General features: G+C 47.9%; 1 protein-coding gene across 2 annotated transcripts in view; it reads left to right on the top strand.

The window, feature by feature from the left end:
- The window catches only part of ACACA (acetyl-CoA carboxylase alpha), a 268,738-nt gene that overhangs the window by 242,660 nt on the left and 5,718 nt on the right, over positions 1–20,360 (top strand). For both annotated transcript variants that reach the window (XM_036835516.1, XM_036835517.1), the window contains exons 52-54: positions 1,538–1,650; positions 13,907–14,061; positions 14,725–14,895. In XM_036835516.1, the coding sequence (XP_036691411.1) occupies positions 1,538–1,650; positions 13,907–14,061; positions 14,725–14,895 (439 nt within the window). The remainder of the gene's footprint in view (positions 1–1,537; positions 1,651–13,906; positions 14,062–14,724; positions 14,896–20,360) is intronic.

Below are 20,360 nucleotides of genomic sequence, written 5' to 3'. Positions count from 1 at the left end.
CCCAGTGTGATCCCCACCCCAGATTCTTTTACCATGAAGTCCTTTATCCAGGCACCCCCAAACTCTGAGAGACCCTCTCCTGTATGTTGTTCAGATATAGCTATTCATCATCTCTTTCTTAGGTATGTGGCAGAGGGAGCTTAAAGCGAGGTGGAGCGGAAGGACCGAGTTGTCAGTCTGGAGTTGTGGGGGCTTCCCCAGGCCCTGCCGCTGACTAGTGAGGAACTTGGAGCGGTCCTCGCTCCCCCTGGGTTGCTTCTCCTTGTCTGTGGAATGACCTGGGTGGCCATCGCGGTGCACCACGGCACCTGCATTCTGTGGTTCCGACCAGAGCTTCTCCCCCACAGCGCAGGGCCTCGCTCTGGCATTCGGGGAGGCCTGGAGAACACAGTGTTTGCAGCACAAAGAGAACTGCAAGAGAAAATCCCAAGCTTCTGTTAGGCATTGGCACCTGCAACACTTAAGTAAAACAGATCAAATCCAGCTTCCTTTCATAATCTGTTTTCAGCCCTTTTGTAAATCTCACATCATATCTCCTTGACATTTTCCATGCCGGTTCCTACATCCAATCATTTTATTAGAGCACCTATGTCTCTCTTTTCCCAAAAATTTCAGCCTCTTATTTCAAAAACTGCTTAAGAGAGTCCAGTGGTTTTATTGTCAAATCACTAGGCTAGCGTTCTATACTTAGGGGCTTATTACTTTTAAGTGCTAACATAACTCCTGATCTGATATCAAATGGGAGACAATTCCTCTGCAGACTTTAGAACAAGACTGTATGGTTTTAAATCCAGCTCTGTCACTTGTTAGCCTTGGACAAGTCTCCTAACATCCCGTACCTTAGTCTCCTCCTCTGTGAAATGGGGATAATAGTACCTTACCTCATAGTGGATATAGACTGGGCATGGGATTGTCATAAAGATTTTTACATTGACCTTAGAACAGTGCCATGCACAGAGTAAGCATTAGCTGTAATTTTTTTTTTTTTTTTTATGTAGAAAGTTTTTTTTTAAAAAAAGGTGTTTAGGGTAAAGTTCCTGGTAATAGAACATCATTAGTATGCACTAGAAGTGACCCTGAAACCTGTGTCATTTCCATAGCAGCAGGGTGCCGTCCGTGTGTAGGACCAGTCAGCACCCCGCCACCCCCTCACTGCATGGCCTGAGTGATGGAGACTGTTCCTCTGCGGCTACATCAACTTTTTTTTTTTTTTTTTTTCTGAAAAATGTGATTCCTGTTACCCTTATCAGCTGTAGGTGGTGGAATCTGTATTCCTCTCCTTTTGAGATGGAAGTAGACTGATGTCGTAATAAGAATTATTTTAATTGCTTTTTGCTAGGGCTTTCTCATACCCCACTTAGACTCTTCTCTGGTGCCTGCTTCTCTCCCTGGGGTTCCCTCTGTGAACCGTGGGTGGGCAAAACCATAATGAAGCTATTTGCTGGTCCACAGATTGTAACTGGCCTCATTCTGTTGTCTCCTTCCGTTAAAGTGCCTCTATTTCTGTTTTGTTTCCTTTCCTTTCTCTGTGATCCAGGGGATCAGTTCTGGAGCCAGAAGGGACAGTAGAAATCAAATTCCGCAGAAAGGATCTGGTGAAAACCATGCGTCGGGTGGACCCCGTCTACATCCACTTGGCTGAGCGATTGGGTATGTCTGCTTGTCCTCCTGGCAAATCAATGAGCCGTTCAGCTGATTTGTAATGAGTGCATTCATAGGCCAGGGGAGGAGGCACTGAAGCATTTGATCAAATTCATGATCATCTTTATTTACTGTCCTCTCTATGGTAAGAACCCTAGTAGAATGAAATAGTGTGTGTAATAAGAGGGAAAGTGGGCCCTTAAAAAAGCAAAAGTCACCCGATTTTTTCTTCTGATATTTCCTTATAGTTCAAACAGCCCATCTTTCTAGGCTTGTGGATGTCCTTGTAAAGAATGATTAGCTGGAAGTTGCTGTTGGGGGCAGGCTGATCAGGCAGAGAACATGCTAGGCTTAAGTATCCTGTTTCTGCTTGTCTCTCTGGACGAGCCTGCCTTGTTTCTGAAGAATCAGTGTCACAAGATGGAAAAGCTGGAGGCCTACCCAGGCGGCATCCCGGGGCCATCCTGAGCTGGAGAAATGGAAGTAAAGATTGTACACTGTGCACTTAAAACAGAGGCCGAGCAGCAGAATCCCTGGGAGCATTTGCACTCCATGCTTCCAGCCGTTACTGTGTCGCTCGTTTGTTTCTGGAGCTTTTGGAAGGCGCTTGCAATCTGAACATTGGACTAAACTGTGGGAGCCCTGTGTCAAGTCCAGAGTCTGAATGAGTTTCAGAGTCTCTTAAAACACTGATTTTCTGCCCAGGTCTCCCACTGAGCCCTTTGCTATGTTAGTAAAGATAATGGCTTAAGGGTCTTTTGTTTGTTGGTTTGGTTTGTTTTTGTTTTTTAAAGACAACAGGGAGATTGTCTTTAAAAGGTAGTGAAACTCAGTGAATGGAAGACATAAAAAAAGAGATGCTAGCTCATTTATGTTCCAAATAGTAAGTTAATTAATAAAGTACCATTTGTGAACTCTTTACATCCTCACCATTCAGAGACACAGAAACTTCTGAGTTTGCCTGCCCTCACCCTAGAGACCGCACGTCCTGGCATCAGAGCCCTGAGCCGTGCACAATGTTGCTTGCCATACACAGCGACTCGGGTTACCGTAAACCCTGTCTGTGTCCCATTGTTTGCCATTAGGAAACAGCCACCAATGACTCTACCCCACCGCAGCCTGATCCTTTTATAGGAAATGCACACATACAACAAGAAATTGGCAAAGTTGTTTCTAAAATCTATTGCCACCCAGAATTGTTGAGGTGGTTTTTTTCCCTCTTTCTTCTCCAAATAGGATAATTACTTCTGACCAACCCCATACACTTTAATTAAAGTAACTGCAGCTCAAGAGCAAGTTACTCACAACTGTACACAGAGAGAGCTCTAAAAGCTTCAGCCACTGATAAGCATCTCACTTAGATGGCTCATAATTGCTCCCAGCATCCAGCGATCGCCGCCATCGCCGTTTTTACCACTAATTCTGCACGAAGGCAGCAACGCCACAGTTGCAGGACATAGCGAATTGCATAATTTTCTTTTTTTTCTTCTTTTTCTTCCTTTTTTTCTTTTTTCCTGATTTTCTTTCTGGCCAATTTAAAATTTGTCAAAGTCGGTCTCCTTCTGGATCACTGCCCTTTGATATTTCGCGCACTCCATTTGCCACAAACAAGCCGCAGGGCCGCAGTTCATGCTGACTCCAGCAGAGAGAGAGCTCCATTTATCTTACACTGCCTGCTGAATTCCTGCTCATTACCTGGGGGTTCACTGCCTCTTTTTAACCCCCCAATGGCTGTCATCATCCCTTCAGAGTAACTGGATGGTAGGAAGAGGGATCCTCTCTAACATCTGTTTGCAGAATAACTGGATGGTGAGGGGTGGGGGGCTGAAGCTTCTTCCTCTTGAAGGAAAGTGATATCGCTCCCACGTTCACCCAGCATCTTTTAACTTTTGAAACACGGAAAGGGGAAAGGGAGGAGATTCCCAAGGGATGGCCGTTTAATCATTTGTTACAAATCATCTCATTATCAATTTCCTATCCACATTGAAGAAAACCGTATTTATTTAACCTTGACCAAAATGGCACTAGAGGAAGAATCCTTAGTGGGCTAAATGTGAAGCAGGCGCTGGCCCAGGGCAGCTTGGGGCGTGAGCAGGGGAGCTGGAGTAAAAATAACTACGTACAGGTCCTGGGTACGTTGCTTGCAGGTAAGTTGTTTAACTTCTGCAAACATCAGCTTCTTCATCTAGAGAGGGGGGGTAACGCTCCCACCTAGCCCGTGTGAGGATCAGATGAATGTGCTCTGTCTTTGAATCTGCAAAGCATTTTTCAAACATGGCGATTGGCATCGTTTCCTTTCCATCCTAATCAGTGGAAGAAGCAGATGCCATGTTTGTAATCGAGCATTTTCTGTGGCTTAGGCCCCCTTTGGGAGCGAGTGGTATAGGGAAGGAAATACGAAAGAAGCAGAAGAAGCAGTCTTGTCTCAGGTATTCTCAGTCAGTCAGGGAGACCATAGACGTCCAGGTGTGTTCGTGACAGAAGAGATCAGTGGGGATGTAACAGAAGAAACATTTGTGAACCTGGCTCCTTTTGGTTTCACATTGGCTTTTGGCTCCTTTCTCAGTGCCTAGAAGCAGACTGCCAAAATGCTTTTTCACAAAGTGGGTAAAAATGACCTCAGTTTCCAGACTGAGAGATCGAGGCAGAAGGAAGAGTTAAATAAGTCATCCAAGGTACAAAGTAAATGTACGCTAGTGCCCAGAAGGGAATTCTGGTTCCCTGTGTGCTACTTTTCTCAGGATTTCTTCAGATTTTTACCTCAGCTGAATACTAAGCCTGATCAAAAGTAAACAGGAGTTCTGGTTTTATAAATTTATTTATTTATTTATTTATTTTTGGCTGCTTTGGGTCTTTGATGCTGTGCGCGGGCTTTCTCTAGTTGCGGTGAGTGAGGGCTACTGGTCCTTGTGGTGTGCGGGCTTCTCATTGAGGTGGCTTCTCTTGTTGCGGAGCACGGGCTCTAGGCACGTGGGCTTCAGTAGTTGTGGCACGTGGGCTCAGTTGTGGCTTGCCGGCTCTAGAACTCAGGCTCAGTAGTTGTGGCGCACGGTCTTAGTTGCTCCGCGGCCTGTGGGATCTTCCCGGTCCAGGGCTCGAATCCGTGTCCCCTGCATTGGCAGGTGGATTCTTAATCACTGCACCACCAGGGAAGTCCCTAAACGAGTTCTTTAAACAAGAGTGCTTTCCCTTTGTGATCTGAAGCCAACTCCACGGAGAGGAATCTGACATAGGAGGACGCCTGAGGAGTAGATGTTACCCTGTGTTCCCAGTCTCTTCCCAAATGGGCCTCTGCACGGGGGAGCGTGCCATCAGGTCACTTAGACAAACCAGTGCATGGTGATTGACTGTGCTCAAAATACTCTCTAAGGATAATGAGTAATATTTAACTTCTGAACAGCTAACGTCATCTCTTTCAGGATTCTTATTTTTTTTAAATGGCCTTTTGTCATTTTATATAGTTAGTTTGGGTAGAGGTGGTGAATTACTAGTTTACAGTTCTGTGATTATAACAGAGAGTATGAAAATAGTACATAGATTGGTCCCTGATAAAGGTAAAGGGAAGAATTACCCCAGCAAGAAATGTGATGTCAGACCAAATACCAGAGTCTTGCATTGCTGGACCAGTTCTGACCCTGGGTTCTCAGAACCGGGGCTTGGGAGAGTCAGTGCAGAGAGGAAAATGCCCTACCATTCTGGTTGCCTTAAGGAAATTAAATTCCTTCTTTGGAAACAGAGTGCAGCCCTCCAAGGCTTCCCTGTGTCTCTCTGATATCCTTTTACCTCCAGGACAGGGAGAGTGGCCTTAGAGCAGGACAGCGGCCTTAGGGTGGGACAGCCTTCCCAGCCTGGCCTCTTGATGCTGTGACGTGAGATCCTCTTCTGGATCCTCATCCTCCTCTTGTGTTCCGAGGGAAGTGACAAATCAATTTAGGTAGAGAGAGAACCCTCTGGCCCAAGTGTGAAGCCACTGTAAGCTCCCCGCCGTCCCTCTCCTCAGTACAAAGAGCACCTGGGCAAAGGAGCCGCTTGGTGGAACTTTATTCTGCTCCAGACACACGTCTTGGTCGTGGCCCTGTTCCCAGACAGCCAGGCAGCCTGCCATGCAGCGCACTGGCCGTGCCCACGTGGCCAGAGCGCGTTCTGGGAGTGACGGTCGACACGGGCAGCGGCGAGCACCACTGCTGGCCCCTGCTTGGCCGTGCAGCCCTAGCCCGCACCCCGCACCCCGCACGCCTCCCGGGCTGAGGCACCCTGGGCGTAGGTGGAGTATTGTGGCTGCGGGGGAGGATACGTGTGTCTGTGAAAATCCTCAGGAATGCCTCACTCCCAAGCCTTCTCTTTAGCCAGCGGGATGACAGGAAATGGATGCTTCCTTGAGTTACGGGGACTCAAGGGTTAAGCTGCTTTTCTGGCGGAGGTGATCGAAGTTTCTGCGCTGTGTGTGCTTTTCTATCTCTTGTGCCCTCTTCAAGATGCTGTAAGCTGAAAAGAGCCCAGGTTGCTTATTTGAGGCAGAAAGCAGTGTCCTTACCTGGAAAGTTGATCATGGGAAAGAAAGAAGTCCTAATAGCCTGGGGAGTGGCCTCTGGCCCTCTCCCCTGTTGTACAGAGTGTCCTCCCTGGCACCAAGGCCCCCAAGCACTGGCTCCTTGGTAGGTAGGCTGCTGAGAAACAACGTAAGACTTTCTATCATGAAGGTAGAGATGATGGGCTCCTCCCTTAAGTTAGCAGCAGCTTAAAACCCACCTCGTCATGCTGATTCAGAAGCTCTTTGGCTTGATGCAATTTAGTGCAATAGTGACAACATTTTCTGGGAAGGAGAAGGGGTCGTCCTTTTGGTGTGATCTGTTAATCTGATTGTATTTATAGAAGCATCTGGGCTTGCCTCTTCCCAGGAAGGAGTGAGTCACAATTCCCTCAGGCTGGAGGGACCTGGCAGGCATTTTGTTAGACTGTACCTAAGCTTCTGCCTGCCTGAGGCTGTCATGAGAACTCTTCCGAGGGACCCTCTTCCCCACTTGGTCCCAGATGACCCAGATCCTTGTCCTTCCACCTGCCAGACTTAGGAAGAGCAACTTAGAGAAAGAAAATAGTACAGACTGCCAGGCTTAATTGCCACTAGAATTCAGAGAATTCTGTGCTGTTTCCTGACTCTTTTGTGTGGGATGTTTGCACGGGGGCACAGGGGACAAGGCTGCAGGGGGAGTAATGTATCTAATATATTTTTTTATCCCCATTTGGAAATCTCTGGGTTTACGATAATGATTTTTAAAAATATGAACAGTAGAGCACTAACGCCATCGCAAGGAACCTCAGGGTTAAACATCCCTTGAGAGGATTGCTGTTAAAATCAATATGCATATACAGTTGTATTTAGATAGTTACGGCCCCCTTTGAAGAAAAGCAGATATATGAAAATGGAATTTTAAAAAAAAACTAGATACACTGGGAGAAATTATTCCCATTACAAAAGGATTATTTGCTTTACCAAAGGATTCACTGCAGGGTTCCTTCTAAATAGCTCCCTTAAGGCATTTGAAACAGAATCTGACTTCCGAAGTTTTTCAAGAATGCTTTTGTGTAAAGAAAGGCACACCTGTTATGGATACGGAAATAGTTTTGCAGGTTTTTTTTTTTTTCACCCTATCTTACTGTCTTTTAGAGAAATTTCTTTCAACATAGAAAATGTGGTTACATAGATCTTTGAAACAGCTACTTATGTTTGTACTTCTGAATCTTAATAAGATTCCAGTCTTTTTTATGCTGATTTTTCAATCTTAAGGTTGAGGAATGGGTATGTGTTCTCTCATATCTGAGATATTCAGGAGCTTAGTGGGGAGGGTGATCTAGTCCTTTTCTTTAGCATCGTAAGTATTTAACCAATCACAGCAAATTGCCTTCTTCTTCTTCAGAGGAGGAAGGGCACATAAAAGTTAAAATTGGGTTTAAATTTACATAGGCTTCTTGATAGAACTAAAAAAAAAAGTTAAGAATTAAAAGAACACACGCTTTAATATCACATCCTTTTATACAACATTTTTCCTGTTTGCCAGATTAGGATGGTTGTTACATTAATGAGAAACAGCTCAGAAAAGGAAAGAGGTTTCTGCAAGGTCACCTAGTGCCTTTGGCTGAGCAGAGAATTTTTAGCCTACCACTCTGATTTCTATTCTAAGCTTTGAAGGTCTCACCCTCCCCCCAAATCCTACTCCGTGGTCTGCTCATCCATACGGTAAGGCTGGCTACCTCCCGCCCTCCCCCAGGGTCAAGGCTGGGTAAAAGCACCTCCTGCCGCAGAAATCAGCCGTCTCCTCAAAAGCTTCTCTTCAGCTTTGACCCCATGGAGGAGAGATGTGGCTTTTCATTATGTCCCTGGCCCCTGGAACACCTGACAGGCTGCTGTCCTGTGGACACTTGCAGGTCAATTTAACTTGTTTCATTTAAAAAGCATGGACTCTGAAGCCAGACTGCCTAAGCCCAAATCACAGGTCCATCATTTCCTGGCTTTGTGGCTTTGGACAAGTTACTTCACTTTTTTTGTGTGCCTCAGTTTCCCCATTGATAAGATCACAGCAATCTTTTAGGGTTGTCGTGAGGATGAAATGAGATGAAAAGTACTTAAACAGCACGAGTATCTGGTAACATCCCAGTAATGTTAGCTTTCATTTGATCAGACTAGTAATACCTCTTCTTGCGTTTAACTCTTCAAACATTTTTAATTGTAAGGTTGGATTTTTAGGATTTCGTGGGGACTCTTTATTTTGGGAAGGAAGGCATGGGAGTGACCTACCTCTCTTTTCCCTTTTCCCAGTTCAGCCTTTTCCTAAAGTAGGATTCTAGAAAGAATGACTTTCCTCTCTGTAGCATATTCTTAAACACACTCACACATGCACACACACTGGCTTGCTTTCCTAAAAACCCTGAGGCCCTGCAATCTGGCTAGAAAAGAAAGAAAACCATTCCAAGATATTTAATTGTACAGGGAGCTTATAGGATTGATCGAGAGCTTAGCTTTTTACAATAGTCCAGTGAATAAGAAATGCTCCTGACAAACGATCAATGATAGGATAATCACTCTTTATCCCCCTCCTCATTCTTACCTTCTTTCTTTCAGGAGAGCAGGGTTCAGAAGTCAAAAATCTTTATAGACGCTGCTTTTAAATTAAGCAGAAAATAGACATTGACATATTTGTTAATCTCCCCTAAATCATTACTGGGGCTGGCTGCTTTGCTCTACAAGGAGAGGGGCCCTCAGTGTGCTACAGGAGGGTGTAAAACTAGCTTAAGAGCAGCCTTTGATTTTTAGAAAATAAAATGTAGAAAACCTTTTTTTCCCCCTTAAAACAAAGCACACAAAACTGTCTCTTTCTCTTGGGCATTTAAAAATACATACATTCTCTACTTCTGTCTTTTCCTTGCTTTGATGCTTTTTTGAGGTAGGTCTTGAACTGCAATCAGAGGCATCACCGAAGGAATCAGACAAGGCAGGCTTTGGGGGAATGTTCTGGGATCTTCCTAGTCTCACTCAGGAGGGCCAGAGTATTGTAGGTGTTTATTTTGGTATTCTTTCAGAGCTCTAGGATAGCTTGACTGGGTGGATGAGAATTTTGTTAGTCCAGGAATTAGCCTCCTCTGTCCCTCCAGCTGGGTAAAGCCACGGTCTTATTCCCCCAGTCCTCTGTTCCTAAGCGCAGAAGTCCCCCTGCTCTGCACGCAGGGCTGAGCTGTGCTCTCAACTTCTCCTAACACAGTGAACCAAACTCTCCAGCTAATTGCCCTTCTGTGGCCACTGCCAGGTCTCCTGCTTGGCCACTTTCAGTACCATTTAATGTAGAAGAACACAGGCTTCAGAGACAGCCAGACCCAAGTGTAATCCTGACTTTTTTACTTAAGAGCTGGGTGTCATTGGGCAAGTCACTTTTACGTTTCAGAGCCTTGGTTTTCTCATTTGTGAAACAGAGACCCTGTCTGTAAGGTTGGGTTATTATAAAGATTAGAGATGATGTATCTGAAGCAACTTGGAAAGCGTTCAGCAACTCTGAGGTATTCCGCTTGGCAGCAGTGTTAGCAGCTGACCAGACCTGGGTCTGAACTGCGCGTGGTGACTTATGAGCTGTGTGATCCTAAAATCACGGAGTGCAGTGCCTGGCGCATAGGAAATGCTCAGTAAATGGTGTGTGTTGTATATGGGGCGCATGTATGTATATATGTTGTTGACCCTGAGGGAGAACGTTGTGAGGGTCTGGAAGTCCCTATTCAGCCATATTCACGGTCCTGCCATCCCCCGCCCCCCAGCAGGGCTGTGATTTTACCTGATGATCTCGCAATGCCTCAGAGATATTGCGAGTTCACTTCCAGACCACCACAATAAAGTGAATATCGCAATAAAGCGAGTCACATGACTTTTTTGGTTTCCCAGTGCATAGAAAAGTTATGTTTACACTATAAGTGTGCAAGAGCATTATATCTGAAAAACAATGTACATATTCTAATTTAAAAATACTTTAGTGCTAAAAAATGCTCACCATTATCTGAGCCTTCCGTGAATCATAATCTTTTTGCTGGTGGAGGGCCCTGCCTCGACGTTGGTGGCTGCTGACTGATCAGGGCCGTGGTCGCTGAAGGCTGGTGCGGGGGGGGGGGGGGTGTGGCAATTTCTTAAAATAAGACACCAGTGAGGTTTGCTGCATCGATTGACTCTTCACAAACGATTTCTCTATAGTGTGCAGTCCTGCTTGATAGCATTGTTGGATTTCACCATAACAAATACAGTACAGGTATAACTCGCTTTACTGTGCTTTCAAACTTTTTCATTATTATTATATTTCTTATGGTGATCTGTGATCAGTGATCTTTGATGTTATGTTTTGATGTTTTTATACTTGTTTTGGCATTTTTTAGCAATATTCTCTAGGTATGCCTGTAACAGGAGGCGCTACCCTAGAGACTTGCATACAGAGTGGGAATTATTGGAGATGCCGTCTCGGTCTAGTCGTGGGGTGGGACTGAGGTGGAACCTCAGCTTTATCAGGCAGGAGTCTGCCATCCTCATTTAGCCTTTTCTGAAGTTAAAGGGATACTAGTACCGAAGCACTTGTACACATAAGCCAGAAACACACACAACACAGTGTTCAAAAGCTTTGGGAGCCAAGCTGCTACATCCAGGTCCTGCCTCTGCCCCTTTCTAGCTTGTGACCTTGGTAAGTTACATAAATTCTCAGTGCCTCAGTTTCCTTACCTGTAAGATGAGGAGAATAGGAATACCAACCTCATAAGGTTGTTGTAGGATTAAATGGGTTAATAGATGTAAAGCACTTAGAACAGTGCCCAGTGCCCTGTAAATAGTAGCTTTGATTACTGATTATATGCACTGGGGAGCCAGGATAAATTTTTTTTTTTAGTTGTACTTATTTTTTTAACTTTCCATTTGATATAATTTTACAGGAAAGTTACAGGAATGGTACAGTTCACCTACAGTTAACCATCTTCTTCGACTTGCTTTACAATTTTCACATGCACAAGCTCCCTCGCTCACTCTTTCTGCACACATACGTGTTTTCTTTGAACCATGTGTGCTGATCTGTAGACATCACGATCCTTTATCCGTAAATATTCAGTGTGTGTTTCTAAGAACACAGACTTTCTTTTACATAAGCAAAATACATTTATTAAAATCAGAAGCTATAACATTGATACAATACTGCTGTCTAATCCATAATTCATATTAAAATTTTACCAGTTGTCCCAATAATGTCCTTTATAGCCTTTTTTTTTTTTTTGGTCCATATCTGAGATCTTATCTCAGAGCACATGTTGCAATTTGTTGTCCAGTATTTTGTCTCTTTTAATCTGGAATAGTTCTTTAGCCTTTCTTTGTCTTTCATGATCTTGACATTTTTTGAAGAGTCCAAGCCACTTTTTATAGCATTCCTCAATTTGAATCTGTCTTATATTTTCCATGGTTAGATTCAGATTATGCATTTTTGGCAGGAATACTGCAAAAGTGATGTCATGTCCTTCTCAGGATGTCGTATTAGGAGGCACGTGATGTCAGCTTGTCCTGTTCTCGGTGCTGGTTAGCTCTGATTACTTGTTTTAAGGTTTTGTTCACTGGGTTAATCCACTGTAAAGTTGCCATCTTCACCTTTATAATTAGTAAGTAATTTGTAAGAAGCTACTTTGAAACTATGTAAATATCCTATTCCTCCTCAAAAGCTCACCCACTAGTTTTAGTATCTGTTGATAATTCTTGGCAGAATCAATGACTGTGATGGCTGTAAAATGGTGATTTTCTAATTCCATCATTCCTTCTCTATTAATTGTTAGTCTGGGGAGAGAGAGGGCTTTCCCTTCCCTTCTCCCCCATTTATTTATGTCAGGGTGACTCATGGGTTCTTATTTAATTCCATAAATATTCTATCCGATGCTCAAATTGTCGCAGATTTAGCCGGTCAGAACACCTTCACACTGGTTCCTGTGTCCTTTTAACATGTCCCAGTCAGTTTTTGAGTGCTTCTCCGTTTTTTGTGACAATACACTCTAGGCTCATCTTATATTTCTCCTGCCCCAGCCCCGGAATAAACCGTTTCTCCAAAGAGTCTTGGTTCCTTTTGTTGGAGGAGGAAAATGTTTGCTTCCCTGTCAAGGGTGTTAGACCCGAGACCATCTCATCTCAGAAGAAGCTGGTCAGCTCTCCTCCCAGGAACTCTCCAGGCAGGTCCACCTAGAATGAACGGGCCTCCATCTCATCCCACAGTGTGGGACCCACTGCTGTTCACCTGGTTTGGAAAGAAGGCTGCTGAGGGGTCAGGGGCCCAACATGATGGGTCAGTGGTTGCCTCTGTGTGAGAGCCCAAGGAAAGATAGCCCTCTGCACTCTTCATCACAGTTTCAAAGTAGTGATGGGTTTTAAGAAAAAAAAAAGGTGGACTTGGGCATCCAAAAACCTCATGAGACTGAAGCTAGGTACTAGAGTTATACATGTGTTCGGGTATAATACGGCTCACTCAGCAGCCCAAGGCTGTTTATGGCATGTGATTCATAGTGGCATAAAAAGCAAGGCCCGTTCCAGACAGACATGCTTGAGATAGACCTTTCTCTTTTGCATCCCATCACCTGTGGTCATGTATTTATTTGTCAGCTTTGGTGACAAAGCACTTCAGGTTGTCCCCAACCCCAGGGGCTGTCACCTATTGCTCTTTCAGTTAGACTTACTCCTCCTTACTGGGCAGGCAGATAAATTCTCGGTATTGATTGCAAGTCCCATTCTGAGAGTAATTAGGAAGAAAAGCACAACGTAGCAGCGCCTCTCCTGGGACACTATTGAGTGGGGGTGGGAGGCTGCTTGTTATAAGGAGTCCAAACTCTCATCTGTTGCGTAAGGGTGCCATGTGCTCATAAGCTGGGGGATCCAAATGGGGTTTGTGGACTGCCTTTCTCTTTTCCCTCCTCCTCTGCTTTTAGCCCAAGAACTAGAATGTCTTTGTCACTGTGGTCAGGGGTTGGCTCTGGCAGTAGCAGCCCAGGCAGGAGACTAGGAGGCTGGCTAATCCACCGAGCTGGCATGAGACACATGCCTCTGGCTCTAATTGGATCAGATTCTACTAATTTCAGGTTAAGAGTATGCAAACCTGAGATTAAAGCTGTGAAGTTAAAGCAGCTTGCGACCTGAGGAGTCATCGGGTCCTGTCCAGGCGGGCAGGTGACGGTGTGGACGTGGGGAAGAAGAGCTGCTGGTCTGTGTGCGGAGGCGCAGGGCGTGCCCACACCCCCCCCCCCCCAGCGTGTCCCACACCCGGAGCGGTCCGGCCGCTCTCGTGCTGGTCGGCAGGGCACGACATGGTGCTCTTCGTGGGGATGAGGGGCCCGCTGTCAGTCAGAGAGGTGGTGAGGGGCACGGGCTGGCACCCGCTCGGGGAGTGGGCCCCCCCAGGGTTGCTTTCATAGTTGTCAGCCCCACAGGGAAGGGAGGACACGGGAGCCCCGTGGCCAGGCAGGGACAGGTCTGGCATCTGGCAGAGTCCAGTTGTCAGCAGAGAGGTGGTGAAGACGCTGGAGAGCTGGGCCTCAGAGCTTCCCGTGACTGTGGCTGCCTCTGAGCAGAGAGTCCTGGCGCCCAGCCTGACGGCCTGTCCCCCCGGCCCGCCCAGCCCGACGGTCTGTCTCCCCGGCCCGCCCAGCCCGACAGTCTGTCTCCCCGGCCCGCCCAGCCCGACGGCCTGTCTCCCCGGCCCGCCCAGCCCGACGGTCTGTCTCCCCGCAGGCACCCCCGAGCTAAGCGCGGCCGAGCGGAAGGAGCTGGACAGCAAGCTGAAGGAGCGGGAGGAATTCCTCCTTCCCATTTACCACCAGGTAGCCGTGCAGTTCGCTGACCTGCACGACACGCCGGGCCGGATGCAGGAGAAGGGTGTTATCAACGTAAGTACGGCGTCGCCGCTTCTCCTCACTTGTCAGAGACCCACCACCAGCCCATGTCTGTCTCGCGCCCACGGGCTCCCACGCAGGGAGCTGTCAGGGCTGCATTAAAACAGCGTGTGCAGATCAAACCGTGTTCAGCTCTTCTGGAGAGACTTTTCCCTTTTTCTGTACCCACTACCATCCTAAAACAGCTTATGAGTTAGGTTCCCGGGGACGACTCAGGAGGCAGGCTCCATTTTGCTGGTGAGAAACTGAGTCCCAGGCACTCCACTGGGGACAGCTGCCTGGGGGTCCTCAGGCTGTGGGTTACCCCAGTGTCAAGGTCCCAGCAGCGACTAGCTCACACTTGACCTGCGTGCAAGCTGTCTGAACCGCCTGCTCAAAACCAGCCCCGCGCTCTCTGTTACCCGGGAGTCTGAGCCCTGCACCCCCGAACATCTCAGCTCCGTGTGGGCCGAGTGATGGCCAGGCCCCTCCCCGTGCAGTGTTGCGGTCGGCGGGGCGTGGGGCTGCGCTCCGAACTGGGCAGCCGTCTACAGGGGCTGGGAGCTCGCGGCCACTCTTGAGTCTCTGAGGGGCTCGCTGGAGGGTAGGGTTTGTGCCCGTGGAGTCCCCTCTGGGCACCGAGCTGGGGCGACTAAGCTTACTGTTGTCTGGGTGCAGGACATCCTGGATTGGAAGACATCCCGCACCTTCTTCTACTGGAGGCTGAGGCGTCTCTTGCTGGAGGACCTGGTCAAGAAGAAAATCCACAATGCCAACCCCGAGCTGACCGACGGCCAGATCCAGGCCATGTTAAGGCGCTGGTTTGTGGAAGTGGAAGGGACAGTGAAGGTAGGTGGGCCCCCTTGGAGGAGCCTTCACGTTCTGCTCCTCACCGCCCCCCGCCAGCCCCTGGCACCGCAAGGCTTGTTGTCTAAGAATCCCCGGGCCTCGGGAGTGGAAGGGAGATGTGGGCCTCGGCCTGTGTCCTCCCCACAGTAATATGTCCTGACGGCTTGTGAGAGGAGGTGGTAGGGTGTTCTTTGCAGCTCAGTCATTCATTCAGCAAACCTTTCTGAATGCTTCCTGTACACCAGACCGTGAAGGAGGCAGGCATATGCTCCTGTCCTCGCAGAGCTCACCACCAGGGCAGGGAGACAGATTTGTCAAGGGGTCGCATACAACAGTGAGGCCAACGTCAAACATGGCAAACCCAGGGCATCGTAGAGCACAGAGAAGGGCTACCTGACCCGCTGTGTGGGAAGGGAGGGCAGAGTCTGGGAAGACTTCTAGAAGTAATGTCTCAGCAGAGACCTGAAAACAAAGTAGGAATGAACCAGAGGAAAAGGCTGGATTAAGAGACAGGAGGAACGTTCCAGGCAGAAGGAACTGCATGTTCCAAGCCTGACAGCAAGAGTACCATGCACCCAAGGCACTACAGGAATTTCAGGACGGCTCAGAGCCCGGGATGGCGTAGGGCCAGGAGAGCCACGTGGAGGGGCTGGGAGTTTGTCCCGAGGCCTGGGAAGCCAGTGAGAATTTGAAGCGGCAGAGGGACATACTGTGATGCGTGTTGTAGAGAGACCGCTCGGGGGGCTGCGTGGAGGGCGGCGCTGAGGGGGCATGAGCAGGATCCTAACAGGAGGGGATGGTGATTCAGGCGGCAGACGCTGTGACTCCAGCTGAAGGTCTTCTGATTGCAAATCCGAGCTGGAAGGAGACGTCCACCCTGTAGGGAACTACGGATCTGGCATCTCCTGGGGGTGATCTCGCGGGGAAGGCACACACCTTGGAGCAGTGCCTGCCGAGATGGTGTCCCTCGTGCTCCTGCCCCGGGGCTGAGGCTGGGACAGGTCTGAGGCCGGGACAGCCAGGCACCAGCATTTGCTTCTGGAATCCTGGGCTACACGAGACAGTCCATGGGAGGATGGGAAGAAAAAGTTGGGACTTTTATTTCTATTTATTTTTACTAAGAAAAAGAAAGAAATCAACCTTTATTCATAGTTAGTATCTGGATTAAATCATATACATCATATATACATTTTAGCAGAATATGGGTAGTATGTGCTGGAAATACACTTGTCTCATTTCCTGATAGCTATGTGATCGAAAACAGTTGGTGACTGCCGGCTTAGAGAACTGCTGGAGGGCCGGATGGAGGGCACACCCGCCTCCTCCTGGGAAGTGTTGCTTGAGGTCTCTGCTGACTGTTCCCGGGAAGGAACCCCAAGATTTGCTGTCAGTTTTAAAGTCAGTGAGTCGGGGTGCTTCTAACATTCACCTCTGTGTTAAGTCTACCCGTTTCTTTATGACTGAAAAGCTTCCTTGGATAAATATTTCAGACGTGCAGCCTCATGCGACATGTGGTTCAGGTTAAGGTCAGTCTTTGGCATCATAATTGAGTGAGACAATTTTGTCAGTGGCCACTGGCAGCTTCCAGCGGAAGTTGGCATTGAAAGTCACGCAAGTGTAAAATAAGAGGCTGTTCTCCAGTTAGGAGCGGCCGGCCAGGTAAATGGAGTGTGCGTGTGCGGCCAGGAGAGGCCCGCACGCCTTCCTCCGCCATTAGTCACTAACGGACGTGCACGGCCTCAGTGGGCACAAGGATGCGGGGAAGGACGGCTCCCCTCCGAGCGTGAAGCCAGCGCACAGGCCCTTCAGTTGCGCCTTAACATCCCACTCCCACGGGACAGCGTGTCTGGAGAAGCAGGTCATCGCCATCTTGTCGATGGAGAAAACAGTCACCTGTGTGCACAGACTCCTGGCTGGAGATCAAGTGCAGAAGACAGCCTGGCCCCATGGCTCAGGAGGGGAGGCCAGAGGCTCTGGGACCCAAACGTACCCAAGAACCGAGGCCGTCTCCCCTGCCCCCCGTCTACAGAAGAGAGCGTCCCCCTGAGCTCTCAGTCCAGGAGGACAGTCGAGGAGAGAGAGGAAGGGCAGGTGGCCCCACGATGTGGCTTTGAAACCTCCTTCCGGATTCTGCGGGCTCAGCAGGACCCGGTTTAGTGTGGGGCTGGTGATAAAATCTGCAGCGCCCTTGAGAGAAGAAAGTATTGCCGTGTTCAAAAGCCAAGTGGCTGCCTCTGAGGGACCAAGTCTGCTCGGTGCTTGGGAACGGCCGAAACCCCAAAACTGGCACCTTTCCTCGATTCTTCAGTCAGGGATGGATATTGTACGCTGTCTCTCGCAAGGTCTAAACCTGGCCTTGCCTCAAGAAGTGACCCTCTGGTCCTTACTGTGGTTACTGGTAGGGAAAGACAGTGATAGGCATCTGTTAGCCGTGCTGTGTGTTTTCTTCATAGAGTTTTGGTTTTTTTTTTTAAATCTTAATCCTGAAAAAAGAGATTCACACTGTGATGTTATATGACTGAGCAGTAGAATTCTTTTGTTTCCCTTAGAGGAGTCTGAGTTACCATGAGTTATGGGATTCTGTTTGAGTCCACAGGGACAGTCCCATTGTAGGGGATAGTAGGGTTTATGGTTCACAGTTTCACTGCAGGCAGAAGAGAAGCATCACCAGAGCTCCCTGAAAAAATAGCGAGAGCTTAGATTTAAATTGGGTCATAAGAACAAGGCACACATCTGTTTCATGGGCACGTTTCTTCTCCTGATTCTTAGATCCATAGTTTAAGGTATGTGGTTTTTCAGACAAGCTGATTTTTCCCCCAAGCCCAAGTGGTAGAAATTGAGAAGAATGTGGTATTTGGAATCTCACAATTTTTGGATCCCAGCTTTACAATTTACTGGCTTAGACATACTTAAGCCTCCCTTTCCTCATGTGTAAAAATAGGGATGTTTATCTCACGAGGTTTAGTGTGTTTTATAGGACTTCGTAAGTATCAGGCACCATGTCTGGCGCTCAGTTTCCTCCTCCCTCAGCACAGCACGTTAGAAGGTGGACTGAGAGTTTCAGTGCAGCTGAAATGGTCTTGATGGGAGCCATGTGCCCAGTAGATTCTCAGTCGGTGTTTTCTGACTTGGCGTGCTCTAATTTATCCATGATCTAGGATGCCACAGGCACCCTTACTGTCCAGGAAGCTACCCATTCACTCTTTTTTTAATTTTTATTTTTTGGCTGTGTTGGGTCTTCGTTGCTGCTCGCGGGCTTTCTCTAGTTGCAGCGAGCAGGGGCTATTCTTCGTTGCGGTGCACGGGCTTCTCACTGCGGTGGCTTCTCTTGTTGTGGAGCACGGGCTCTAGGCACGCAGGCTTCAGTAGTTGTGGCATGAGGGCTCAGTAGTTGTGGCTCACAGGCTCTAGAGTGCAGGCTCAGTAGTTGCGGCGCATGGGCTTAGTTTCTCTGTGGCATGTGGGATCTTCCCAGACCAGGGCTTGAACCTGTGTCCCCTGCATTGGTAGGCGGATTCTTAACCACGGCGCCACCGGGGAAGTCCCAACCCATTCATTCTTAGTCTGGATTTCCAAATGAGATGAATCGTCAGTGGAGGCCCCTGTGAGGAAGGTAGAGGAAAAAGCACCATTGATAGGGTTGTTTGACTTCCACTGTCCCCAAGCTTCCCGTGGACAAGTCTCATGCACCAAATTTCTGATCTAGGGCCAGGGAGCGAAAAGGTGAGGCAGAACCTGGGCAGCATGGCTTGGGCCTGGGGCTGAGGCTGGAGTGGCTCTCAGGAAGTGGGGCCAGCAGGCCACCCCAGCCCACATGGCTATTTGCTATTGTACTCCAAAGCCTCAGAAAAAATCACTTTGCTGAGGTGTCTCCAGGCAGCTCACAAGGTGACTTATCTCCAGGGCATGGTAATCAGGGCTCACATCCATCAGCCTGTGCCCTGGTCACTCCCAGGCCCTGCTGTACCATTGAGTAAGGAGGGCTTAACAACAATCCGATACGTTAGAAATGAAACTTTCCGAACAGGTCATTTAGATTTTGTAAGATAGACTAATTACTACGTACAATTAGTGAGCTGAGTAGTGCCAGAGATACTGACCCACTGATGCAGAGCGGGATAAAGTGCCAGCTGAACACATACTGTGAGGCCACTGTTGTGACGTTTAATTATTGATATTTTATTGGTATTAAAATGTTCTGACTGGGATGAGGGCAGGCAGGTGACATAGGGGCCCAGGCCTGTCATGAGGTTAGCACCCAGCAAGTCACACGTGGTTAAAATCCACAGTGGGAATAATCAGCCACGTTCTCATAAATTTAAGGAGGGAAATGTAAACAGCATAGGGTTGCCGGAATGATGATTCCTACAGCTCCGTTCCTGGAGGGCAAACGAGGAACTGCAGACTCCCTGACCCTCATGGGGGAAGCACGCTCACACAGTAGAGGAAACCCTCCCAGGTCTGTTACAAAAAACCTGTGGTGCCGTGGCGCCTGCGTTTGTTGATTCTTGCTAAAAACGCTGTTGGCTAGGATTGCGACCCCATGGCCTTCGTGTGCTCTGTGCTGTGGTCAAAACTTGACCAGGGTTTGACTTGGTGGTCATCACCCAGTCGTATTTTGAGTGAACAGCAAATCTTTCATACAAGGGGCCTATATTTTCAAAAACTTGGAATGTGTTGCTTTAATTCTGTCTGGGAGCTTTTTCAATGTTTAATTTAAATACCTAGCGTATTCTGGCTACAGGAGGGGACAGCAGAAGAGTTTTCTCTGGAGGGCAGCTGGCTTTCCAGTGCAGTGTCTGAGCATCGTTAGAAGCAGGCATCTCGTTAGCTAATACATTACACCAATCAAGGAGAGTTATCTTAAGCCACAATTAATCTGCTCCCTGGCATATGTTGATAGGAAAGCATCATGCTGTTTCTTAATTAAAAGCAAACGGATTAAAAATGATTAATAAGAGTATTAAATATTCTCTTAAACTAAAGGCTTTGGGATTCTTGGGTAAATCTAGTTTTTTTTTTTCCATTCTGAAACCCAAGAAGCACGCATTGTTTTCTTTTTTCCTCACCCCAAATCCTCATAAGTAAGGGCATGTGCAGAAGTCCAAATTACCATGATGGAGATGGAAACGTCGGAGTTCAGGGGCAGTGCTTAGGAGTGCAGGCGCATCCGTCCATGTGTGGGGTGGGCAGGAGCTGGCGCGTGAGAGTTAAGACAGCCACACTGTGGGAAACATCACCACCGCCACCCTTGTCAGTAGAGATTGATGTGCAAAACGCTTGCGTGTTCAGCCTCAGAGGTGCCGGGCAGGACCCGCAGCACGGAGAGGTGGGAAGGCCCCCTCAGCTTCGCACTGTCTGGGCCGCACCACCCTGACCAGGAGAGCTGATCTTCTTGTCAGTGATTACAAACAGAGATGGACAAATTTGGGGCCAGAAAAAGAACTGGACACAAGAACTAGAAA

Source organism: Balaenoptera musculus, chromosome 20, assembly GCF_009873245.2.
Source record: "Balaenoptera musculus isolate JJ_BM4_2016_0621 chromosome 20, mBalMus1.pri.v3, whole genome shotgun sequence".
NCBI lineage: Eukaryota > Metazoa > Chordata > Mammalia > Artiodactyla > Balaenopteridae > Balaenoptera > Balaenoptera musculus.
Note: the sequence above shows the minus strand (reverse complement) of the source record. Positions and strands in the feature narration are given on the sequence as shown.